General features: G+C 31.6%; 1 protein-coding gene and 1 long non-coding RNA gene across 3 annotated transcripts in view; both read right to left on the bottom strand.

Annotated features, from left to right (window-relative positions):
* Positions 1-1,555: 1,555 nt before the first annotated feature.
* On the bottom strand, positions 1,556-4,041 carry LOC143082898 (uncharacterized). Its single transcript, XR_012980500.1, has 2 exons — positions 3,652-4,041; positions 1,556-2,039 (listed from the first exon to the last, which is right to left on the bottom strand). It is a non-coding gene; the product is annotated as an uncharacterized LOC143082898 (long non-coding RNA).
* Positions 4,042-9,439: 5,398 nt separating this feature from the next.
* LOC143082897 (kinesin-like protein KIF23) overlaps positions 9,440-20,359 on the bottom strand; it is a 41,628-nt gene continuing 30,708 nt past the window's right edge. Inside the window, exons 15-24 of one of the 2 annotated variants that reach the window (XM_076258893.1) lie at positions 19,206-19,261; positions 18,280-18,382; positions 17,241-17,449; positions 16,616-16,726; positions 15,699-16,010; positions 15,292-15,382; positions 13,725-13,742; positions 12,586-12,725; positions 11,571-11,755; positions 9,440-10,819 (exon numbers count right to left, since the gene is read on the bottom strand). In XM_076258893.1, the coding sequence (XP_076115008.1) occupies positions 10,783-10,819; positions 11,571-11,755; positions 12,586-12,725; positions 13,725-13,742; positions 15,292-15,382; positions 15,699-16,010; positions 16,616-16,726; positions 17,241-17,449; positions 18,280-18,382; positions 19,206-19,261 (1,262 nt within the window). In that variant the 3' untranslated portion in view covers positions 9,440-10,782. The remainder of the gene's footprint in view (positions 10,820-11,570; positions 11,756-12,585; positions 12,726-13,724; positions 13,743-15,291; positions 15,383-15,698; positions 16,011-16,615; positions 16,727-17,240; positions 17,450-18,279; positions 18,383-19,205; positions 19,262-20,359) is intronic. The other variant, XM_076258894.1, reaches the window with a different exon arrangement.

The raw sequence follows: 20,359 nt of genomic DNA, 5'->3' as shown, positions 1-20,359 counted from the left end.
GTGGTTGTTGTCTTCCAATTCTTTGTTTTACCTTTTGAAATCGGCAACTGATTCAGGTTTGTAACGTGTTTCCTCTTATCATTCGCATAACATTTTAACCCATTTGACACTAACGGTAGCCGAACATGACGGTTTGACGTCTGACGGTAAAGGGCATTACGACCCTTTTATATGTTTCCAAGTGCAGAATTTGTTGCCAGATCCATATTGATATTTTGGTGTGCATTATCAACAAATCAAGATTTTGCCTTGCACAGTTTCAACTGCACATAATTCGTTTTATTGCACAACAACAGCCACATGCAAACATGTCATGTTAGATTACTGACTGGAGTCGCTAGTTATTATAGTATAAGTAAGCTGAACATTCCTAGGACAACAAAGGCACTGTTATCTGTACAGGTGAAGGACCTTTACATGATATATTATGTTCGTTACAACTTGCATGAAAAAGTGACAATGGTTTTTAAAATAGGGTTGTATATGACGTTTTCTATGCTTTCATGCCCTGGTTCATATGGCTGCTTCAGAAATTGGGATACCTGACGCATCAGTAGAGGCTCGTTTTATACCTTGAACAACTCAAAAACCAGAAGAAAAACGTATCGAACTACTGGAATTAGAGCAGAAACGATATAATGTCGATAAGAATAAATGTGAACATCGATTATTGCCAAACTGGAAAACACGGTAGCAAAGTATACAGAAGATATACATTGTAAACAAAAATCTTGGTATGGTGTATCAACAGCATGGTTTCCCTTTGTAATTAATACTTGAGAAACTATATGAGGAAAAAATAGGACGAAAGAGGGGCATTCAAACTCATATGTCAAAAATAAACAGACAATGTAGGATACTATTACAGTATGAAGCATTGAGTGTAATGAGCTCGGTTTTGTAAAATTAAAAAAAATATATGATATAAAATATATTTACAGGAAATAATAGAACCAGAAATACAGTTTCTCATTTTGTAGTAGAATTGTTATAAGCATAAACATATACAATTTCCAATATTGTATCAAAATGTATTCATCAGCAACATGTGGCGCTGAAACGCACTTTGAGTGTAAGAAAATATTTAAAAAAAAATCAAAAACATTTTAAGTGTATGATATAGATTCTAATACTTAATTTTTATTAGGATTCGATAATTTTCATGTATTGACCGTTTGAATGAGAAAAAAATATAATGGAAATTGGCCACATTTCTTTATGTAATAACGTTTGATTATTGTATTTCAAAAAATGACTTTAATTTATTGTAGCCCATTTTTTGTACATTCATTGATATGATATAGAATGAACTAAGGTCAACTGTATGTAACTAACGTAAGCAATCAGTTTAAGAACTGTCATGCTGCCTGGTTTTTTTTATATCACTCTTTTCAAGTGAACTAAAAGCCTACTTATAAACCAAGGTAGGCGTTATTTAGTTCTGTTCAAAACAATAGCATTCAGCTATTAAGAACATGTTTGACTGATTCTGATTTTTAGAAAACAACTGCACTAGATGAAAATAGTCCACAAACAATTAACTATTAGTAAGAACTTAATTCAATAACTTTATTGATCAGCATGGATAAGCCACCCAGCAAATGACGTTCTTCCGTTTATGTCACTGTATATATTGCTGTCAACTGGGTGTTGTGTATGAGTTCTTATAAAAACTTTATCCCCTTGCACTGCATGAATTATCACGTTACCTGTCACAGTATTTTGTTCATTACAAGGAACGTATATGAATGCTACGCCTTCTGCGTCATTGTTTTTCATAATTTCAAATGGTGCAAGGGCAATGGCTGTGTGACATCCCATCCTTATTGTATAAATAAATCCATACACACCATCTAATGGGACAGTGTAAACACCAGTAATGCCACTATACGCTCCATCGGTATTGGTCTTGACTGTATCGAAAATAAGAGTATGGTGTTGTCCTGGTGCTAACTCATGATGGCTTAAGTATGCATAGAAAGCGGAATATTGATTAGCTAATGGTGCCATACTACCACTCGCAACTAGCAATCTGCGTTCTGAAATGAAATAGAATCAATAGAAGGAAAATAAAACATTACACTATTTTTACATGGATATCAGAAGCTTTGTTTTTAAGGTGAACAAGATAATAACACTATGTTGGCTGCTGCTACCAAAGTTTTTGACATTTTTTCCTATTATGTCTGTGTTCTTTACACTTTGTTGTCAATATAAAGGAATTTTATGCGACTGTCATACAAGTGAGAGGTTTAGCTAGATGTAAATCCAGGTTTAATCCACCATTTTATACATAATGAAAAGCCAGTACCAAATCAAGAATATGACAGTTGTTTTCCATTTGTTTGAGGTGTTTAAGCTTTTGATTTTGCATTTTGATAAGGGACTTTCCGCTTTGTTTTTCCTTGAAATTCGATATTTTATTATTTTACATTATTATATACTATTATGTCAACTGCAATTGTGCTGGATCAGTTATCCGTGTTTATAGTAATTGCGCTCTTATTTTTACAATGTATTTACAATATATAGAATCGTATTTCAAATTAAACCTTTTGTCTGATTTTGAAATAAATGCCATTTGCTAAATTATTTTAAATAGGATTATTTGTACGAATTGACAGTTACTATCATTCAACACAAAATATACCACTAAGAGTAATATGCATGAGTGTACTCTAAAGACACATAACAACACTTAAATGCGCAAATGAAATAGTAGACATATAACTTTGCTTACATGACCAGCTATTATTTAATGAGTTAAGTTTAAATAGGTAAGCTTTCTATCTGAATGTTATTTTAAATTTCTTTCAGATTGAATAAAAATAGAGACGGAAGGCCTGTGGGAGCGCAATATAACGTAACCCGGTTAGCATCAATTTGCAACAAATACATAAACAATTAATAGCGGTATATGCAACGAGCATTTGCGTTAGCATTCGGATGGTACATAATTTTATTCGGATGGAAATGATTTACTCAATCTGTCGAACAGTCATTTGAATTTGTTAATGAATGTTTATCTCTCTAATTTGTAAGTCATTCACTTTTGGGGATATTCTTGTTAAATTAACATACTGCAAAAATATTTCTCAAAAAAGTTTTTATACTAAATCCATATGTGATAATGTTCTGTGAGCCTTGGGTTGTTCTGTGTGTCAATTATTTCACCGTGAAGATTAATATAGATACCTAGGGGACCTTCAAACTTATAGGTCGAAAACAAACTGACAATGCCATTGCAAAAAAAAAAAGGAAAACTATGAAAAGACAGTACACAAACAACATCCCAACATAAAAAAAACTGTGGGTGATTTTATGTGTTCACGGAAGGACAGGCAGATCCTGCTCCATATGTGGCACCCGTCCTGTCAATGCGCCTTCAAACAAAATGCGACAGTTCACGAAAATTATAATGAGGGTTTGATTCGATATCTTTTTAAATGTATCCATCAATTGTATCTTCTCTCGACTTTCTTTCAAAGCATGGGAAATACCTTTATGAGTGCTAAGATTATAATATATCATACGAAGTGAAAAATTAAAAATAACAGCTTTAAAACACAATATCAATGTATTTGATAATCTAGTCAAATGTGCAGACCTTTCAGTAATGGCAATTATGCTCATACAAAGTAAGATCTTTACCTCTATTTTCCTGCAGTGGAACGTCCGTGATTCGAATTTTTGACACTGGATTTTCAAAATCGTCTGATTCATCGTTAGATTTTGAAGAAAATGTTTCGTATTTTAACAGTTGGTTTCTTAACAAAAACAATCTGTCAGAGCACACCCGCTGTGATGTATTCAGTACACCAAGCCTTTTCTGTAACTGACTCATATCCATTTTATTTTTGAAGAACGATTTTTTCAAGGTGTCAATAACACTATTCTGTTTTAGTATCTGGTTTTCAGATTCCACAACTTTGCTCTCCAAAAATTCGATGCGGTTACTCTGGGCTTCAAGTTGCATTGACTGTTCGTTAATACGTTTCTCCATCTTCACGAAACGAGCCTCGGTCGATGCTTCATATGTACGAACGAGTGAAGTTGAACTCAATCGTGCATCAAGGCATGCAAATAACATACAAAGTAGTAATCCTAATATCATTATTGTATTTGAAAGTGTCACAGAATTATGTGTGAATTAAATATTGCTTGCAGAGATAAGACTTTCAAAGATAGATATAGATAAGGTCATTATATATGACCGATTTGTTAGTCAATAGTTATCAAATGTACCTGGATTATAATTTAGTACGCCAGACGCGAATAAAATGTTGTGGAATTCATGATTCTCTTTTTTTTTCTTGTTTTGTCTTTGACAATTACACAATACATGCTCATTTTTTTAATTTAAAAAATCATTTTATAAAGTCCTTTAAATAATACACATTGAATAACTTAATTAAAAGGTCTAATATATCCATATATTTGACCCACAGACATCCAAGGGAATATTGAGGCAGGCATTCAAGCAAAAAGAACAACCGACCGACGACTGTTTATCTTACTACTAGAGAATGACATACTACATCTGCAGAAAGCAAACACGCGAGACTCACAAAAGAACAACACAAACGTATCAAATAGGAAGGGATATACGCAATATAAACAGTATAAAAAGTAAAATCGGTAAAACAAAATATTTGTTTGTGTCTTTCTACTGAATAATTACATAACTGAGGACTGGATATGTGGACCGAAACTATTATAAAAACAACAAATATTAGCTTTACGTTCTAACAGAGTGTGTTGATGTGTTAAAAAAGCATCAACCAAATAACACTTCCAATTTACAGTTAAATATGCCTCATATGTTGACCTACATCTAGAATATGACAAAGAGGATCAGTTGAAAACAAAACTGTACGACAAAAAAGATGATTTCTGCTTCCCAGATGTGAACTTTCCACTTTTATGTAGCAAAATTTCAACAGCGCCTGCATACGTTGTATTTATCTCCCAATTGATACGATATTACAGGGCTTGTATTTTACTATCATCATTTCGTTGATAGAGGGTTATGCTCACAAAAAAAACTATACAACCATGAGTTCCAAGTGGTAAAATTAAAGTCATTCCTACGTACGATTTACGGACGGCATCACGAGTTGGTTGACTGTTATGGAATATCCGTTTCACATATGATAACGGAAATGTGCCTAATGTTGTAACTACAATTCGAAGAGCAACACGATTGATGTCCCATATGGAGCAGGATCTGTTCACTCTTTCAGACAAACGGAGATCACCCTAGCTTTTTGTAGGGTTCATGTTGTTTAGTCTTTAGTTTTGTTGTGCTGTGTTTTTTGCTTTATTGTTGGTCTTGTCTTTTTTAACCATGGCGCTGTTTGTTTATTTTCGACATATGAGTTTGAATGCCCCTCTTTTTCCGCATAGAGTTTCTCAAGTATAAATTACAAAGGGAAACCATGCTTCGAAAAATTACAACAACAGAACGGGGTCTTCTAAACATCGATTGATTGATTGATTGTTGGTTGCTTAACGTCCTCTAAACATCAATATTACAAACACAGCTTGGTGGTGAATGATGAGAAGAAACATGAAATTATTCAAGAGAAATCGGCCCTACATCTTAAAATAAATATTACTAGTTTGATTTCAAGCTATTGCAACAGTACGTCGTTCGAGATTATCGAAACTGTCGAGAGGTCATTTTTATGGTTCAGTAGACATTACATTTAGTTTGAATCTATCATAGCAGGATGTGTCTTTTAAAGGTTTTATTATTAAACAAATATTATTTCTTTTAGAAACTACATGTTGAGAGTGCAAGTCATTGGTGGTGCTTACGTCTTTTAAGAGTCTCACTAAACCAGTATTCAGTGCTTTCTTTCTTATTTGATATATTGTTTTATTGAAATTTGCAGTTCACTAAAATGTACACTAAAAAATAATTCTTTTGATTTATATATAAATGCACATTTAATCAATGAGAAACTGACCTAATCACATAAAGTTAAAATTACCTTGCCAACTGAAACTTGAAAATACGTCAAGATCAGAGGAAATTTGGCAGACATGTAAATGTAACAATGATTCTAGACCAAACTCAGTTCATCTACTACTAGAATCCAAATTCACGAAAAAATGATGTACACTGAACCATGAAAAAAATAATGTAAAACTGTGAACTACTAGTCATTAATGACACCCTATGCTATAAAAATACCACACACAGAAGGTTGATGAGCAATTAATCCGAAAATATGAAATACTAAGGCTTTTCTACCTCAGGCATAGTCTACCTTAGCTGTATTAGGCAACACTTTTAGGAATTTTGGATCTCAATGCTCTTCAACTGCGTATTTTATTTGGCCTTTTTAACTTTTTAGGATTCGAGCGTCACTGATGAGTCTTTTGTAGACGAAACGCGCCTCTGGCGTATATACTAAATTTAGTCCTGGTATCTATGATGAGTTTATTCATACAGTAAGCATTTTCATGCGAGGCTCCACACGAAATTCAGCTCTTATTTGTAGGTACAAATGTGATGATTATTTCATACACGACCATTAGCTGCTAGAATATATTTGTAAAAGTGAATGGTATGGAATGAGCATATGCATGAAGACTGGTTAAAAATTTTAGAAAGCTCAGATTTGTAGACCATGAGAAATATGCAACGGAAATTCATAGGATGAACAGATAGACATATAGACAGAGGTAAAACAGTATACCAACTTTTCTTCAAAGTGGGAGTAAAGGACGAGAAAAATAGGTAAAGAGCAATTGGATTTTGCAATGTAAATATGGAATCAAACATTGCATTGTATTAAGCAATGAAAGTCAATACTTTGAATACAGATTTATTGTCCTTTGTTCATTGCACTATTTGAAAAACTATTTTCATATCAAATAGATTTATACACCATGAACATCTTCTTTAAATTTCACACTGAAATATCTGGCCTGCTAAACTGAATATTGGTTTTATGTTGATAGTCCTAAATATAAAGCTTTACTACTATTATCACATAAACTCAACATGATCAAAGAAAATGAGGTCACCTTCAGATCAACCAAATAAAAATACATGTACACCTTACAAATCATTCAATACACCAAATACCGTTGACTTATTGCTTAGTTTCTCAGAAGCTAACTTAACCAGGAAAACTTAACATTGATCAATGAACCATGAAACTTAACTCAAGGTGAAATGAACCCTGCAAGCCAGACATGTATACTTTGCTTTGAATATATGCAATTGAATACAGTTGACATAGTAATTACTTATACATGTAATATCTAAGAAGAAACAACCATGAAAACTCAAAATTGACCAATGAACCATGAGAATGAGGTCAGATATTACCTGTCAAACAAACGTATACACCTTACAATAATTTCACACACTAAATAAAGTTGACCAATTGCTTATACTTTAAGACCGACCAAAATATAAAAACTTAACAATGATCACTGAACAGTGACATTGATTGATTGTTGGTGTTTAAGGATGTACACCTCCAAGGAGCCAAAAATTTCTTTAATTAAACTTTTTTTCTTAACCTGATTTTTGAGTTTATAAGACTGTAATAAATTAATTGAAGAAAAAATCATATGGTGGTGCACTTCTTTTTTTGCTACAGCCCTTTGAAAATGCCCAATTTTGATGATTTTCCCATTTTTCATCGATTTTTACCTATTTTTGGATATAATCGTGAAAAAAATCACAGTTCCACAATTATACTTTTTTTTCATACTTTCTACAAAGATGAAGTGGACCAATCTGAATCAATTTTACTTAAAAAAACTATAGGTATTTGTTAATATAAGAAAGTTTTATCATATTTTGAAGCTTCTTTGTGTAAAATTGACCATGCTGTCAATTTTGTATTTTTGTGATTTTTCTTAGTTTTTTTTTATCAAGAACAAAATGCATATTATTTCAACTTTTTTGTTATAAATGATTGAAAAAATACATATCTAAGACATTTGAAATGACCAAATGATATGGGATGTACATGATTCTTTTAAAATCATTTTTTGTATCCCTCACCCATTTTCTCAAAGTTTTTGCTAAAAATATAGACTTGATTGGTCGTAAAATTTGAAAACTGGATTACTCAAAAACCATTCATTGTAAATACACAATTTTTTGACAGCTTTATGTTTAATTATAATATTTTTAAAATTCATTGGTATTTTACACTTGTATCACATGTTTTGGAAATAATTCAAGAACGAGATTTCAACGAGACTGAAAAGTCAGAAGAATACATCCTTAAACACCACTTTTAGGCTATTTTGTGGCAGTCAGTTTTATGGGTGGAGGAAGCCAGCGAATTTGAAGTCTAGATCAAAACAAGAGGCTGTCACAACGACAGCAAACCGGATTTATTAACATTTATTTGTGTCCTGGCAATATCACATGCAAGAACCATAACTGATGAACGAAGAAAGTGAAAATCGTCAATATCAAATTTGACCTCCATTTTGCCATCAGTATCAACATATTAAAATTTGAAAAGCTTAGGTTGAATGGTTCATGAGTAAATGCAACAACATGAATGGAAACACCATTTTTTTTATCTTTCAAGAACCATAACTCCTGAACGGTAGAAGTCAAAATCAACATTATTGAACTTGACCTCCATTTTGTCATCAGTAACAACATATTAAAATTTGAAAAGCTTTGGTTGAACAGTTCATGAGTAAATGCACGGACATGACTGGAAACACCATTTTTCAATTTTTCAAGAACCATAACTCATTAACGGTATAAGTCAAAATCGTCAATATTTAACTTGACCTCCATTTTGTCATCAGTAACAACATATTAAAATTTGGGAAGCTTTGGTTGAACAGTTCATGCGTAAATGCAGACACAACTGGAAACGCCATTTTTCAATCTTTCAAGAACCATTACTCCTCAACTGTAAAAGTCAAAATCGTCATTATTAAACTTTACCTCCATTTTGTCATCAGTAACAACATATTAAAATTTGGAAAGCTTTGGTTGAACAGTTCATGCGTAAATGCACAGACACGACTGGGAACGCCATTTTTCAATCTTTCAAGAACCATAACTCCTTAACGGTAAAAGTCAAAATCGTCATTATTAAACTTGACCTTCATTTGGTTGTCAGTAACAACATATTAAAATTTTAAAAGCTTTGGTTGAACGGTTCACGAGTAATTGCACGGACAACATTTGGTTGCCACCCGCCCAACTGCCTGACCACTGTACATCCCTAAATCAATAACCGACATTTTTGTCACAAAAATCTGGTTAAATAAAAATGGCATTTAAACCTAAAATGGTGCAGATCATGCTCCAATAGTGTCAGATTACAAAAGCTCATAGGATTGTTTTAAAACTATGTAAAGTAATGATTGTACTTTCAAAACAAATTGCAATTACCTAAATCTTCATGATCTTTCATAGATTAAATGAAAACAAACATTTTATATTTACATTTTATTACATATAGTTATACATAAAATAAAGGTGAAAAAATGCTGACAGCCAATACTTACATATATGTGACAATATACGTTAAAGAGGTTCAGATCTGATGATAAACATATTTGCATAAAGACAATAGTATAAGACAAGATAAAGAATATGAGTAGGGATTTTTTGTTCTTAATTAGGAAGTTTTCTTGTTAGTTTCATTTTCACAGGAAGAGTCAAAAGCAAATGATACAAAATCATGTTTAAGGACTTGAGAAACAAAATGTGAAATTAAACATAAAATCTGAGAGAAAAGAAATCTTTGTTCAATAAAAACAAAATGGGTGTTATATACATGAAATGATTAACTTTAGAAGCAAACATGACTAAGCATTGCAAAGATAAATTATGATAGAAGCAAACTAGTAGCATATATAAACATCTTCAGTTAAAAATCAAGCTGTAAAAATGTCAAATTCAGAAATCATTCATAACATTTAATTTTTATTTGCTTTTTTTCACAAAAAGAAATCATCGTTATGCTGATTTTGTTTTCTCTTTAGTAACACATCAAAATCTGTATATTCTTTAAAATAAAAGTACATAATCACAAAAGACAAATGTGGAGAAGTGTTATAAATATAACTTATATCACAATAGTTATAATCATTATATTCTATTTACAAAATGGACACTTACAAAAACTATACAAACACATTTGTTTACTATTAAAACAAATAAAAGGCAAAACATATACAGAAATAGCACCCATTAAATCATAAGAAACCCTGAATAATCTGATTTTTCTAATTATGGAAAAAATTTAAAATGATGCTGATCACCAATCATATTGTAGCTTTTTTTCGGTAGTGTTGCTGAAATATGTACATGTATATCATTTTCTCACTGTGTTTATCTTGTATAGATCTGTTCTATTTCATGGGATATAAGATGTTCAATTGACAAATTTTCAAAACCTCCTGATTCTATATACTTTTCAATTTCTTATATGATATCAGGTTAACAAGGAATGGAATGACACAGCAGGAAACAAAAGGCAAATAGTTTGAATCTATAGAATGATTTCATGAATGAGTTTAGAAAATACATTATTGAATCATGGGAAATTTACAAAACTGTACTGCATGTCACAATAAATGCTACATCATTATCAGTTCAGCAAAATATATAAGAGGAAATATTTAAACAATGAATGCCCCTTTTAAATTTTGTAAAATTACTAAAGACATGATTTTATAAGAATCATCAAGGCAGTCCTCTACATTATCCTTCTTTTTGCAGACTTTGTATTTGGATATGTTAAGATCACATTCTGTCTATACAACACATATCTACACTCTAGATACTTTTTCTGTTCCTCTACTTCTCCTGAAATAAAAAAGAATAAGTTAAAATCATGTATTTCATTATCTCTGTCGACAATTTCAGATTTTTTTTATTATTCAATATAAATAGAAGAGATGTCAGAATGAAAACAACTAACTACAGACATAACCAATATGAAAAATAATTATAATCAATTATGCAGATACATGTATATCATTGAGGATTGGGAAATAACAGGGCTAACCAAATCAACAATCCCTTGTCACAAAATATCTTTTGACTTCCAGTTTTACAGAATCTCCACAAATAATGAGCTATTTTCTATCATTTTTTTGTGTGAAAAAATGGTAAAAGGAAGAGGCAAAGTTTAATATCAATTCGTTTTGTTTTTCATGAGCAAAAATCTTCAGTTTTTTTCTATGTTTCTTTATAAACAAAAAATATCCCTAATCCAGCATAAAGGGAGAAGTGAAGATTACATCTTTTTGAAGCCCTAGATCTTACATCTTCATTAATAAGGTAAGAACATGTACCGTTTTCACAAAAACAATGAAAGCCATAGTGTCATGTCCAATTGTAAAGTTGACTCTTTTTTTCTGTGTTAACAATTATTTCTTAATTTTCATAAATTTCTTACATTTCAAACAAGTGTAATCGGATTTTTATCCACTAAGAATACAAATTTTGTCACCACATAGCCATTTAAAAAAGACATTGTACTTTTATAGATTAATAGATTATGCCATATTTTTCCCCACTGTTTTCAATACCAATTTATTGATATAACACTTACTTCCTAGAATGACCTTCAATGGCTATTCCACATCTATCCTCCACATCTGTCCAGTCTCCATCATAGTCAGTAGGCTGTGGACAAGAACTACGTCTCTTCCGACTACCTGGTGAAATCTGTTTTAGAGTCTCTACATCATTAAACACCACGGCAGTTCCTCCACCAGCTGTTGGTAACATGTTTCCCTACAAAATATGTTTAAAATATTATAACATCATAACCAATTTAAATAAAATGTACTTGAAAAATTAAAATTAAATATGACTGAAACCAGCATCATTTTATAACTTATTGTTTGTGTGTACCACTATAGACTTTGTTAAGCGTTAGTCAGCCAAAATTTAAAATGTAAATTTACATACAATGAAAACATAATCTTTCAATCAGTTTGAGGTATGGAGCTAGCATGTCAGTAACTGATAGTAGTCCTTTGTTACTTTATGTATCTTTGTCATATTGCTTAGTTTTTTTCTGTTATCTAATCTGACATCCAACTCAAACTTGTTTTCAACTGAGTTTAACTGTGGAAATTGCTATGTGTCTCTTTATTCTACATTGGCTAGAGGTATAGGAGTATGGTTGAAATCTCACAAACCATGTTTAACCCTGCTATTTTTGCACCTGTTCAAGATGAGAGGTTCCAGGCTTTGGTAGTCTTGCATGTTTTTTTTTAAATTTTGGTTTATTTACATGTTTTAGATTTATGTGTGATGTCCATTTTCTCTGATCTAGTACACATTTTTCTTTATGAGCAAGATAAAGCCCGTCTACAAGTGCGTGATTTTCTCGCTGTGATGAAGACCCATTGGTGGCCACGGAGTGTTTTTTCAGTATTTAAAGGTGATCAGCAGTGTAAGAAATACCTTTGTTTTAATCTTATTCTCTGATCAAATACCAAAAACCTCAAATCTAATCATAAGAGTGGTTATGAAGGTAAGTTTGGAAACCATTTTTTTAAGGTGTAAAAGCAATCATATTCTATACTGCTGATTGAAGTTACAAATGTATTACTTACCTTGATAAGTTTGGTTTCTAATTCTCCTGCTGAATCTATATCTTGATGAGTGAGGATATATTTGGTAGCCTCCTTTGTATCCTTAACCTCTAGCTTAGAGACAGATTTCTTCTTCTTAAGTTTTGGTTGTAAAACAGTGCCTGTAGAAAGAAATTACTTATAAATCAAAATTCCAAGTCATATTTACATTCTCATTCATTGTAGGATAGACTAGTTGTGGGTATTTATTTTATTTTCTGGGATACTAGGTCATGGTGTGTTATCTACATACCATACATTCAGCTAAGAAAATGAGCCCTGTAGTATGAGATTGGACTACAAAAAATTGTAAACAAATAGAGATATATGATGAGTAATTTTCTTTATAAGGTATTTTGAAATATACCTGCATAATTAAAATCCATTACAGTGAATATCTTTAAATTATTCTAGTATGAAATTTTAGGAAATACTAAACAAAAAGGTTAAACAATGGTAAATTCAGAAAACAAAGGTTTTTTTCTACGGCTTTTAACCTGATAAATCAAAAATATGTCTCTCCTGTGTTACTGTGTAAGCTAATTTCACACAATAGTTTACTACCAGAACAAATAATCTTTAAGTCTCACTTTCATGAAACTTGAAGTTCACACAAAACTTTTACACTTTAATTGTAATCATGCATGTTTCAATGACAAACGCAAATTTGCATTAACAATTGTGTCCATTAACTTTAGAATTAACAGTATTTTTTCTGATTATGTATCACTATATTCTGTCTTAATCATCAAGACTTCACAAGTTCTTTTTCTGCAAACTTTTTCTATGGTTGTGAGGTAGGAATTGCTACATAATTCCAATGAGAAAATAGTGCACTTAATGTACTTGTTTTAAATCAGAATATAATTAACAAAATAGATACTGAGTAATCATTGAAAAATTCTGATCATATTCCAAAAACTTTTTAAAATTTAATAATAAAAAGTTCAATTAAATTTGCTACACAACTTTACAAGGACCCTACACAAATTTGGGATAACTCTAACAAAAATATGTGGGTCGAAACAGAACAGAACAAACAAACAAACTTTAAACAACTCTTGGCATATTCTGAATAATTATAAACAAGCACAGCATACAAAATTACAAACAATACTCACAATCATGTCCTCTAAAAACTAAATATAACACACAGTTTGTATACCTATGCCAACTACTAAATTCATTATGCAAGATAGGCTTATCTTTTATTGTTTGTTTTAACTTTTCAACTTTGGGTTTCTTCATTTCGGTAGATAACCCCTTTGTATTTTCTCATTAATAAAAACTTGAAAATAGTTTTGTGATGATGCTATAAAAATTGTTTTGAAAAAAAAAATTAATATTAATCATCATTTTAACCAATCATGAATGACATGAAATTACTTCCCTTTAGCATTAAGGTGGTACCTAACACCTGAACTAAAATTAATTTGGCTCGTTTAATTTTCATAAAATTTTGACTAAGTATTTACTTTGACACTTTGACAAAAATATAAAAATTTCAAAAAATTTGAACCAAGCGTTTTATCAGAAAAATTACACTGGTTATATAGCAGTTTGACAAACACTAATTTTGATCATTGTGAAGCTTTATATTGCCTTCACAAGGCAACGTAATTAAAACGTTTAGCTGATATTACAGAGTTATCTCCCTGTAGTGTTAGGTACCACCTTAAGTTAAATGTAAGAATGTACATTTTGTGAAACAGGATAACTGTATATATGTTCTTTTGAAGTTTCATGTCAATGGGACTACAATCATCAATGTTATTTTTCTAATGCGGGGTTCACACATTGCAGATTATTGCTCCCGTTTAAGATCAGACAGCGATACGACACGAATGTAAAAAAGTCGGAATACTATCCTTAATTGTCTGAACACAGTCGTTTTAGTTCGTAACAGATTCCTACGGGTCAGATCTTGTCAATTGCGAAACCGTTCCGGAAGAGTCCCATTATTAATATGAAATTCGTCAGAGTCCAGACAATTACAGAATACAATACGACTGAGACCAGACAAAGCCGTTTGCAATGCAATAGAGCGGACTGTGATAGGATTACGTTCCGACAGTACCCTATCATCCCGAGTATGCCGACAAATTTCGAACGGATAACTTCCGTCAGCGTCAGTTCACTGTCTGATCTCTGTCAGATTACATTCGGTAGAATCGGGATGCAATCGTGACAGACTCTGTTGAATTTTACCAGGAGAAAGATACAAATTGGATTAGAAGCGGATTGAGAACGGGATTATTGGGATAAATTCGCTTGGAAACGGTTGAATATCGACGCTTCCTGAACAATATCTGATTGTTGTCGTGATTAAATTATTTGTTTTACAAATTTTAATTAAAGTTTGAATTTCCATTCACGATTCACAGGATCTTGATCAGACTTTTGACAAATTTTAATCGGGAATGGTCCTGTCAAGGACGGCAGTAAAAATTGTGAATGTGTGACCCCAGCTTTAGAGAAATTAGTGTACTCTTTCATGCCAGTAAGCCTTAATTAGTAATGAAAGATGTAATATAATTTCCAGTTCAAACGCTAAATCATCATGTATATCCTAAACTAATATAGTTTGTTATATCATCTTTTACCACAGATAACATACCAACTTTACACCATTACTGGTAATATATCTGAGACATGTTACAATTTGTTACTTTACATTGGATTACATACCAAGTTCTACTGATCCTGGTGGTCTGTGATCCAACCATATCTCAGCATTGGATGACCTTGACCTTCTATGGCGAGGATTATACTGTGGAGTCTGTAAAGACAAAATTGTTTTCATCACAATATCATGTCAAATATATTTAAGATTAATAATCTGTCAAAGGTATTTAAAAAGTGATTTATGACAGCTAGTGTTTAAGTTAGAGAAATATTTGACATGGATGGCTGAATGAACACAAACAACAAATATAAATGGTCATGATAATAGAATGATAAGATAGATCATCTGTCATACTCAGAATTATTATATGCCAAATGAAAGTCAGATGGAAGTACTTTCTTAATCAAAGAACAAGTGAATAATACGTAGTTAGCAAATTCAGATTATGTGTACATCTTTAATGACTTACATTTTTAGGTGTGCCCACTTTGTTCAGTCCATGCATAGATCTAGCAGATGTTACTGTTGCTGTCTGAGTCCTTGACCTTGGTGTTGGTACTGGGTTCTTCCCAACAGAAGACATATCAGTCTCTGACCTAGCCGACATGATTTTACCAGGAGTTGTGTATGTCCTTGCCTTTGGTGCAGGGGTACGGAATCGTGCCGTAGGGGTATCACTATCTGTTTCAGTGTTCACAATGTGTCTCAACATGTTCAATTTATGTTGTTTCTCGTTTATCTGTCCTTCAAGTTCATTTTCTATTTTGTTCCTTTCTTTTTGCTGTTTACAAAGAAAAAAGTATCGATAAATAAGTTAGATTTGGTAGTCATGAATTGACTAAAAGAAGAAAGAGAAGAACATAAAAAATGCAAGTTAATACAATAAGTATGTCAAAATTGCCAGAAGTTTTGGTAAATCTTTTAGTCTTTCCAACTAGGCAAATGCTAGGTATTATCATTTTTACATACATTTTTTTGTGCAAGCTGGAATTTTTAAGAATACATAGTTTAAAGTCCAGAAAAATAGCTAGCCTGCTTTGAGAGAAAACAAAAAGAAGAAAAATCTGACGAGTTGTATCATATAGCAGGTATGTGTGAACAATATTCTTTGAAATGAAATATACCATCACACATTTATCCATGGTAACTACATCTTTTAAAGTGGATGAAATCTTACAACTTAACTTTAAATATTGACATTTACACTAATGTCTCCATTATGTTACATTTGCTACATAAAAAACAAAATCATACAAGTGAATAAAGAAATGTGAACAATATCCCCCCTCCCCCGCCAAATGAATCAATATTTTATCATCTCCTCATAATAAGAGTTGACTGTGCTTTTAAGTAATTATAAATTTAGTTTACATCTATCTAACATACCAGATTTTTCTCCCACTGTTGGTTATTATGTTCAAGGCGATTCCTGAAGTCAGACCTAAGTCGATCCTTCTCTGTTTTTTCCTGTCGAATCTTCATATTCTTATCTTGAAGCTGAAAAAAAAGCCAAACTATTAGTCAAATAAGAAAATTAATCTTGCAACCCAATTATTGCTGGGTAGCAGTCTTTATTGCAGCATTGTTTTGAGAAGAGTTTGGATACAGTAAAATGTATTTTCTTGCTAGAGGTGTATGTTTTTATATTTTTGCCATACACCAACTTCCCTTGGCATTTAATTAACATATTGCACCTATCCCTTTTTATTTATATCAATATTACACATCCTTTCAGTCAATAGTACATCTATGATTCCATATCTCATATCTGCCATAAGCATGAGTAATTTGATGGATGATAAAATCAATGGATGGCATAACACTGAGACTGTAATAATATTTTATTTATTGTTTAGCAATGCTTTCTATGCAATTGCTAAGGTTTTATCCATTTTATTTAAATGTACATGAAAACTAAAATCAGATTCTTAAACAATTCCAAGGTTTTACTTGAATATAGATATGATTTAATATCAACATAGAATATTTGTATGAAGAACAAAATTCCAACCTTTGATTCTAATTCTCTCCTTTCTCTTTCACATTCCTTAAACTGTCTGCTTGTCTCATCTTGACGTTTCTCTAATGATCTTAACCTTGACTCTAGTTTCTGTATATAGGATTCACGTTTCTCTAGTACAGATTGTGATTCATGACTTCTAGATTTCATCTCATTATATTCTTTCTCAATTTTAACAAGCTGAGCTCTGAACTGATCCTCTACAAAAAAAGTATTATATTAGCTACAAGCATTGAACTCGACATTTTGAATATTTACTATTACCATGGCCTGATTATTCTCACTCCTGTAATACCACCATTGATTTTCCCCTATTAGTCTTTGTTAAATTTGCACTTTTCCAAAAAATGTGCAGAAGTTATCTTTGTTTCAAATAAAGAAATACTTGGCATGAGTAAAGTTTTATCCTATCCAGTACTATAGAAAAAAATTTCATTTAACATTTCATTGCATACAAGAAAATAACCATCACTGGAAGTTAACCAATCAAATTTCTCCCCTTATCTAACCTGTGTACAAGGTTAAGGAACCATGTAAACTAAAGTTTACAAAATATTCTATAGAAATCCCAAATATAAAAGTAATAGTGACTTGAAATACCCAGGACCTATGCTTATGAAACAGAAATGTTTTACTGCAATAAAATGTAGGATTAATTACCTACAACTGTCAAATTCAAGGGAATATTTTTTGACCTATTTTCGTATACAACCGGATGTGACGTACCATGATTTGGTGGTATTACAGGATGTACTTAGGGGGAGAGTTTGTAAAATTTAAATGCGAAAGCGCAGGTGGGATTTTTTTTATTTTCATTTATGTTGTAAAAGAAATACACTAATAAATAATTGTGGTCTCGGACCAATTCATACTAAAATAGACAATATGAAAATGTAAGGGTGTAAAAATTTTCACGAAGAAAAAGTTTCTATTTTGTATCAGCAATTCTTCCCCCTATTTCTGTGATGGCTTTTCACTAAGTACTGGATATTGTGAACATTTTGTACTTTTAAAGTTAGATCAAACATACGTTTTCTATTAAAATCTATCATTAGATTTTCTTTAAGTCTGTTTCTCTCATCCAAGAAGTCAGAAAGTTGATCTAAAGTATACTCATCTCTGCAATGTAATACCTGAAACAAATATATATATAAATCATCACTTTGTACATCAATATTTTAACATAACACAGAAAGTCAATGATAACTAGAGGATAAACAAATCATCAGAACACACCTAATCCTGGTATTTTTATCCAAGGTTTGAACATAAGGTACGAAGGAGGAGGCAGTATGAACTATATCTAATATCAAAGTGAGGAGATTTGGAATGATTGCCAATGATACATCTATCCCCCCAAAGTTCAACTGAAGTATTTACATTTTTTAACTTACAAAAGACACAGTTTTTAATGTGTTTCTTCAACTCAAGAAAACTCATTTAATGAGTTAAAAAACGTTTTAATTCAGTTTCTTTCTTTCTTTTCTGACTAACATTGAATGAATAGGACCCTTTCCACAAATGATGAAAACATATAAACTATTTTCACTGTCAAGACTTTTCAAATCCCCTGCCTTTTACGAGACCCTCACTTCCAACTGAAAATTGATCAAGAGTGTCACACATCAACAATAAAGGATCCCTTTGCATATAAATTAACTCCTCGCTTCACAATAATTGAAAAATCTGCATAAATCTTCATGAAGTGATGATTTGTTATTTTGAAAACAGTGCAATAAACAAATAATCAGAAACCACAAGTACACTGAAATTGAGTTCTTGAGAAAATGAAAAACAATAAATAAATTCACATGCAGATCCAATTATGTACAGCATAAAATCTTTAAACATCATCATCTTTCAAACACATTCACATAGTAAAACATTTCTATTGTTTTACATGTATAAATCTAACTAAGATACCTTAAGATTAGTATAAAGAGTTTAACCTCTTACCTCCAGAGATGGAAAGGTTGGCCCTAGACTGTAAGTCATCATAGGTATATAATCTTCTACAAAAAAGAAGAAGGTGTGAGTACATCAATATACATTATTACAAAAAACTAATTTTTTGTCATTTTTTGTTGATCAGATTTTCATTTATTTCAAAATAATTTAAAAGTATAACTATTAATCTAGTGTAATGTGGAAAATTTAAAAGGGGTTATTTTCACAATCATGTGAAATGTGTGAAAAGATATCACTAACTGTGTAACACAGAAAACACTAAATAATAGGATTGGCGTGAAAGTCTAACTTATTGTTTACTCTGTCTGCTATTTTTTTTATAGGAATTCATATTTTTTTCCATATAATCTTATAAGGGCTGTTCCAGAAAATACTATGTCCCCCCCGGGGACGGCAAACGATCTTTTTTTCCATGGGTGGTCGTGTGAGGGAAGAAAATATTTATGTTGGTGGTACCCTTGAGGATAATTTTATATTTATAGGTAGTGGGTATTTAGGAGAAAATTGATAATATATGGGTGGTGGGTTATTCCGTTGTGTGTGCATATTTCCGGTGCACATTTGACACGAAGCGTTACTAGATAGTTGTAACGAAAAACGGCAGTTTTCCTATTATTTACTGTTTCCTTAACTGGTACCATGCAACCCTATCTAAAAAAGTAAAGACAGTTGGAGTTATTTCCCTTTGCGGTAAATATATATTACAGAATATATTGGTCTTTTAAACGAAGCGAATCAAACGGTTTTCCCGGTTTTACTAGTCGGTTTATTTATTAGATACGCGCAGATTGATACATTATTATTTTAAATGTAATATATTGTTACATCTTGTCTATTTATGACAATAAACACTTAAACATATAAACTTTTTTACGGTTATTTCGTTTCGTTGAAATCTGAAATATTAGCACATGGTATAAACAGCAACATGGACAACCTGGAATAGGATCCCAGTTAGGGCAACCAGTCCGGTACCCACGAATGTAGTTCTTAAAAAAAATATATAACTTTTGTTATAAATTGTGTAGTGTTATTATTTCACTAGTTCTGTAACTGAATGTAGATTTATTTGAAAGGGTAGGCTTTCTAGTTTGAATTTCTGTAAAAATTTTGATTGATTTAAATGTAATCTGGCGTCAGTA

Source organism: Mytilus galloprovincialis, chromosome 7 (genome assembly GCF_965363235.1).
Source record: "Mytilus galloprovincialis chromosome 7, xbMytGall1.hap1.1, whole genome shotgun sequence".
Lineage (NCBI taxonomy): Eukaryota > Metazoa > Mollusca > Bivalvia > Mytilida > Mytilidae > Mytilus > Mytilus galloprovincialis.
The sequence above is the reverse complement of the archived record's forward strand: the minus strand, read 5'-3'. Positions and strand labels throughout refer to the sequence as shown.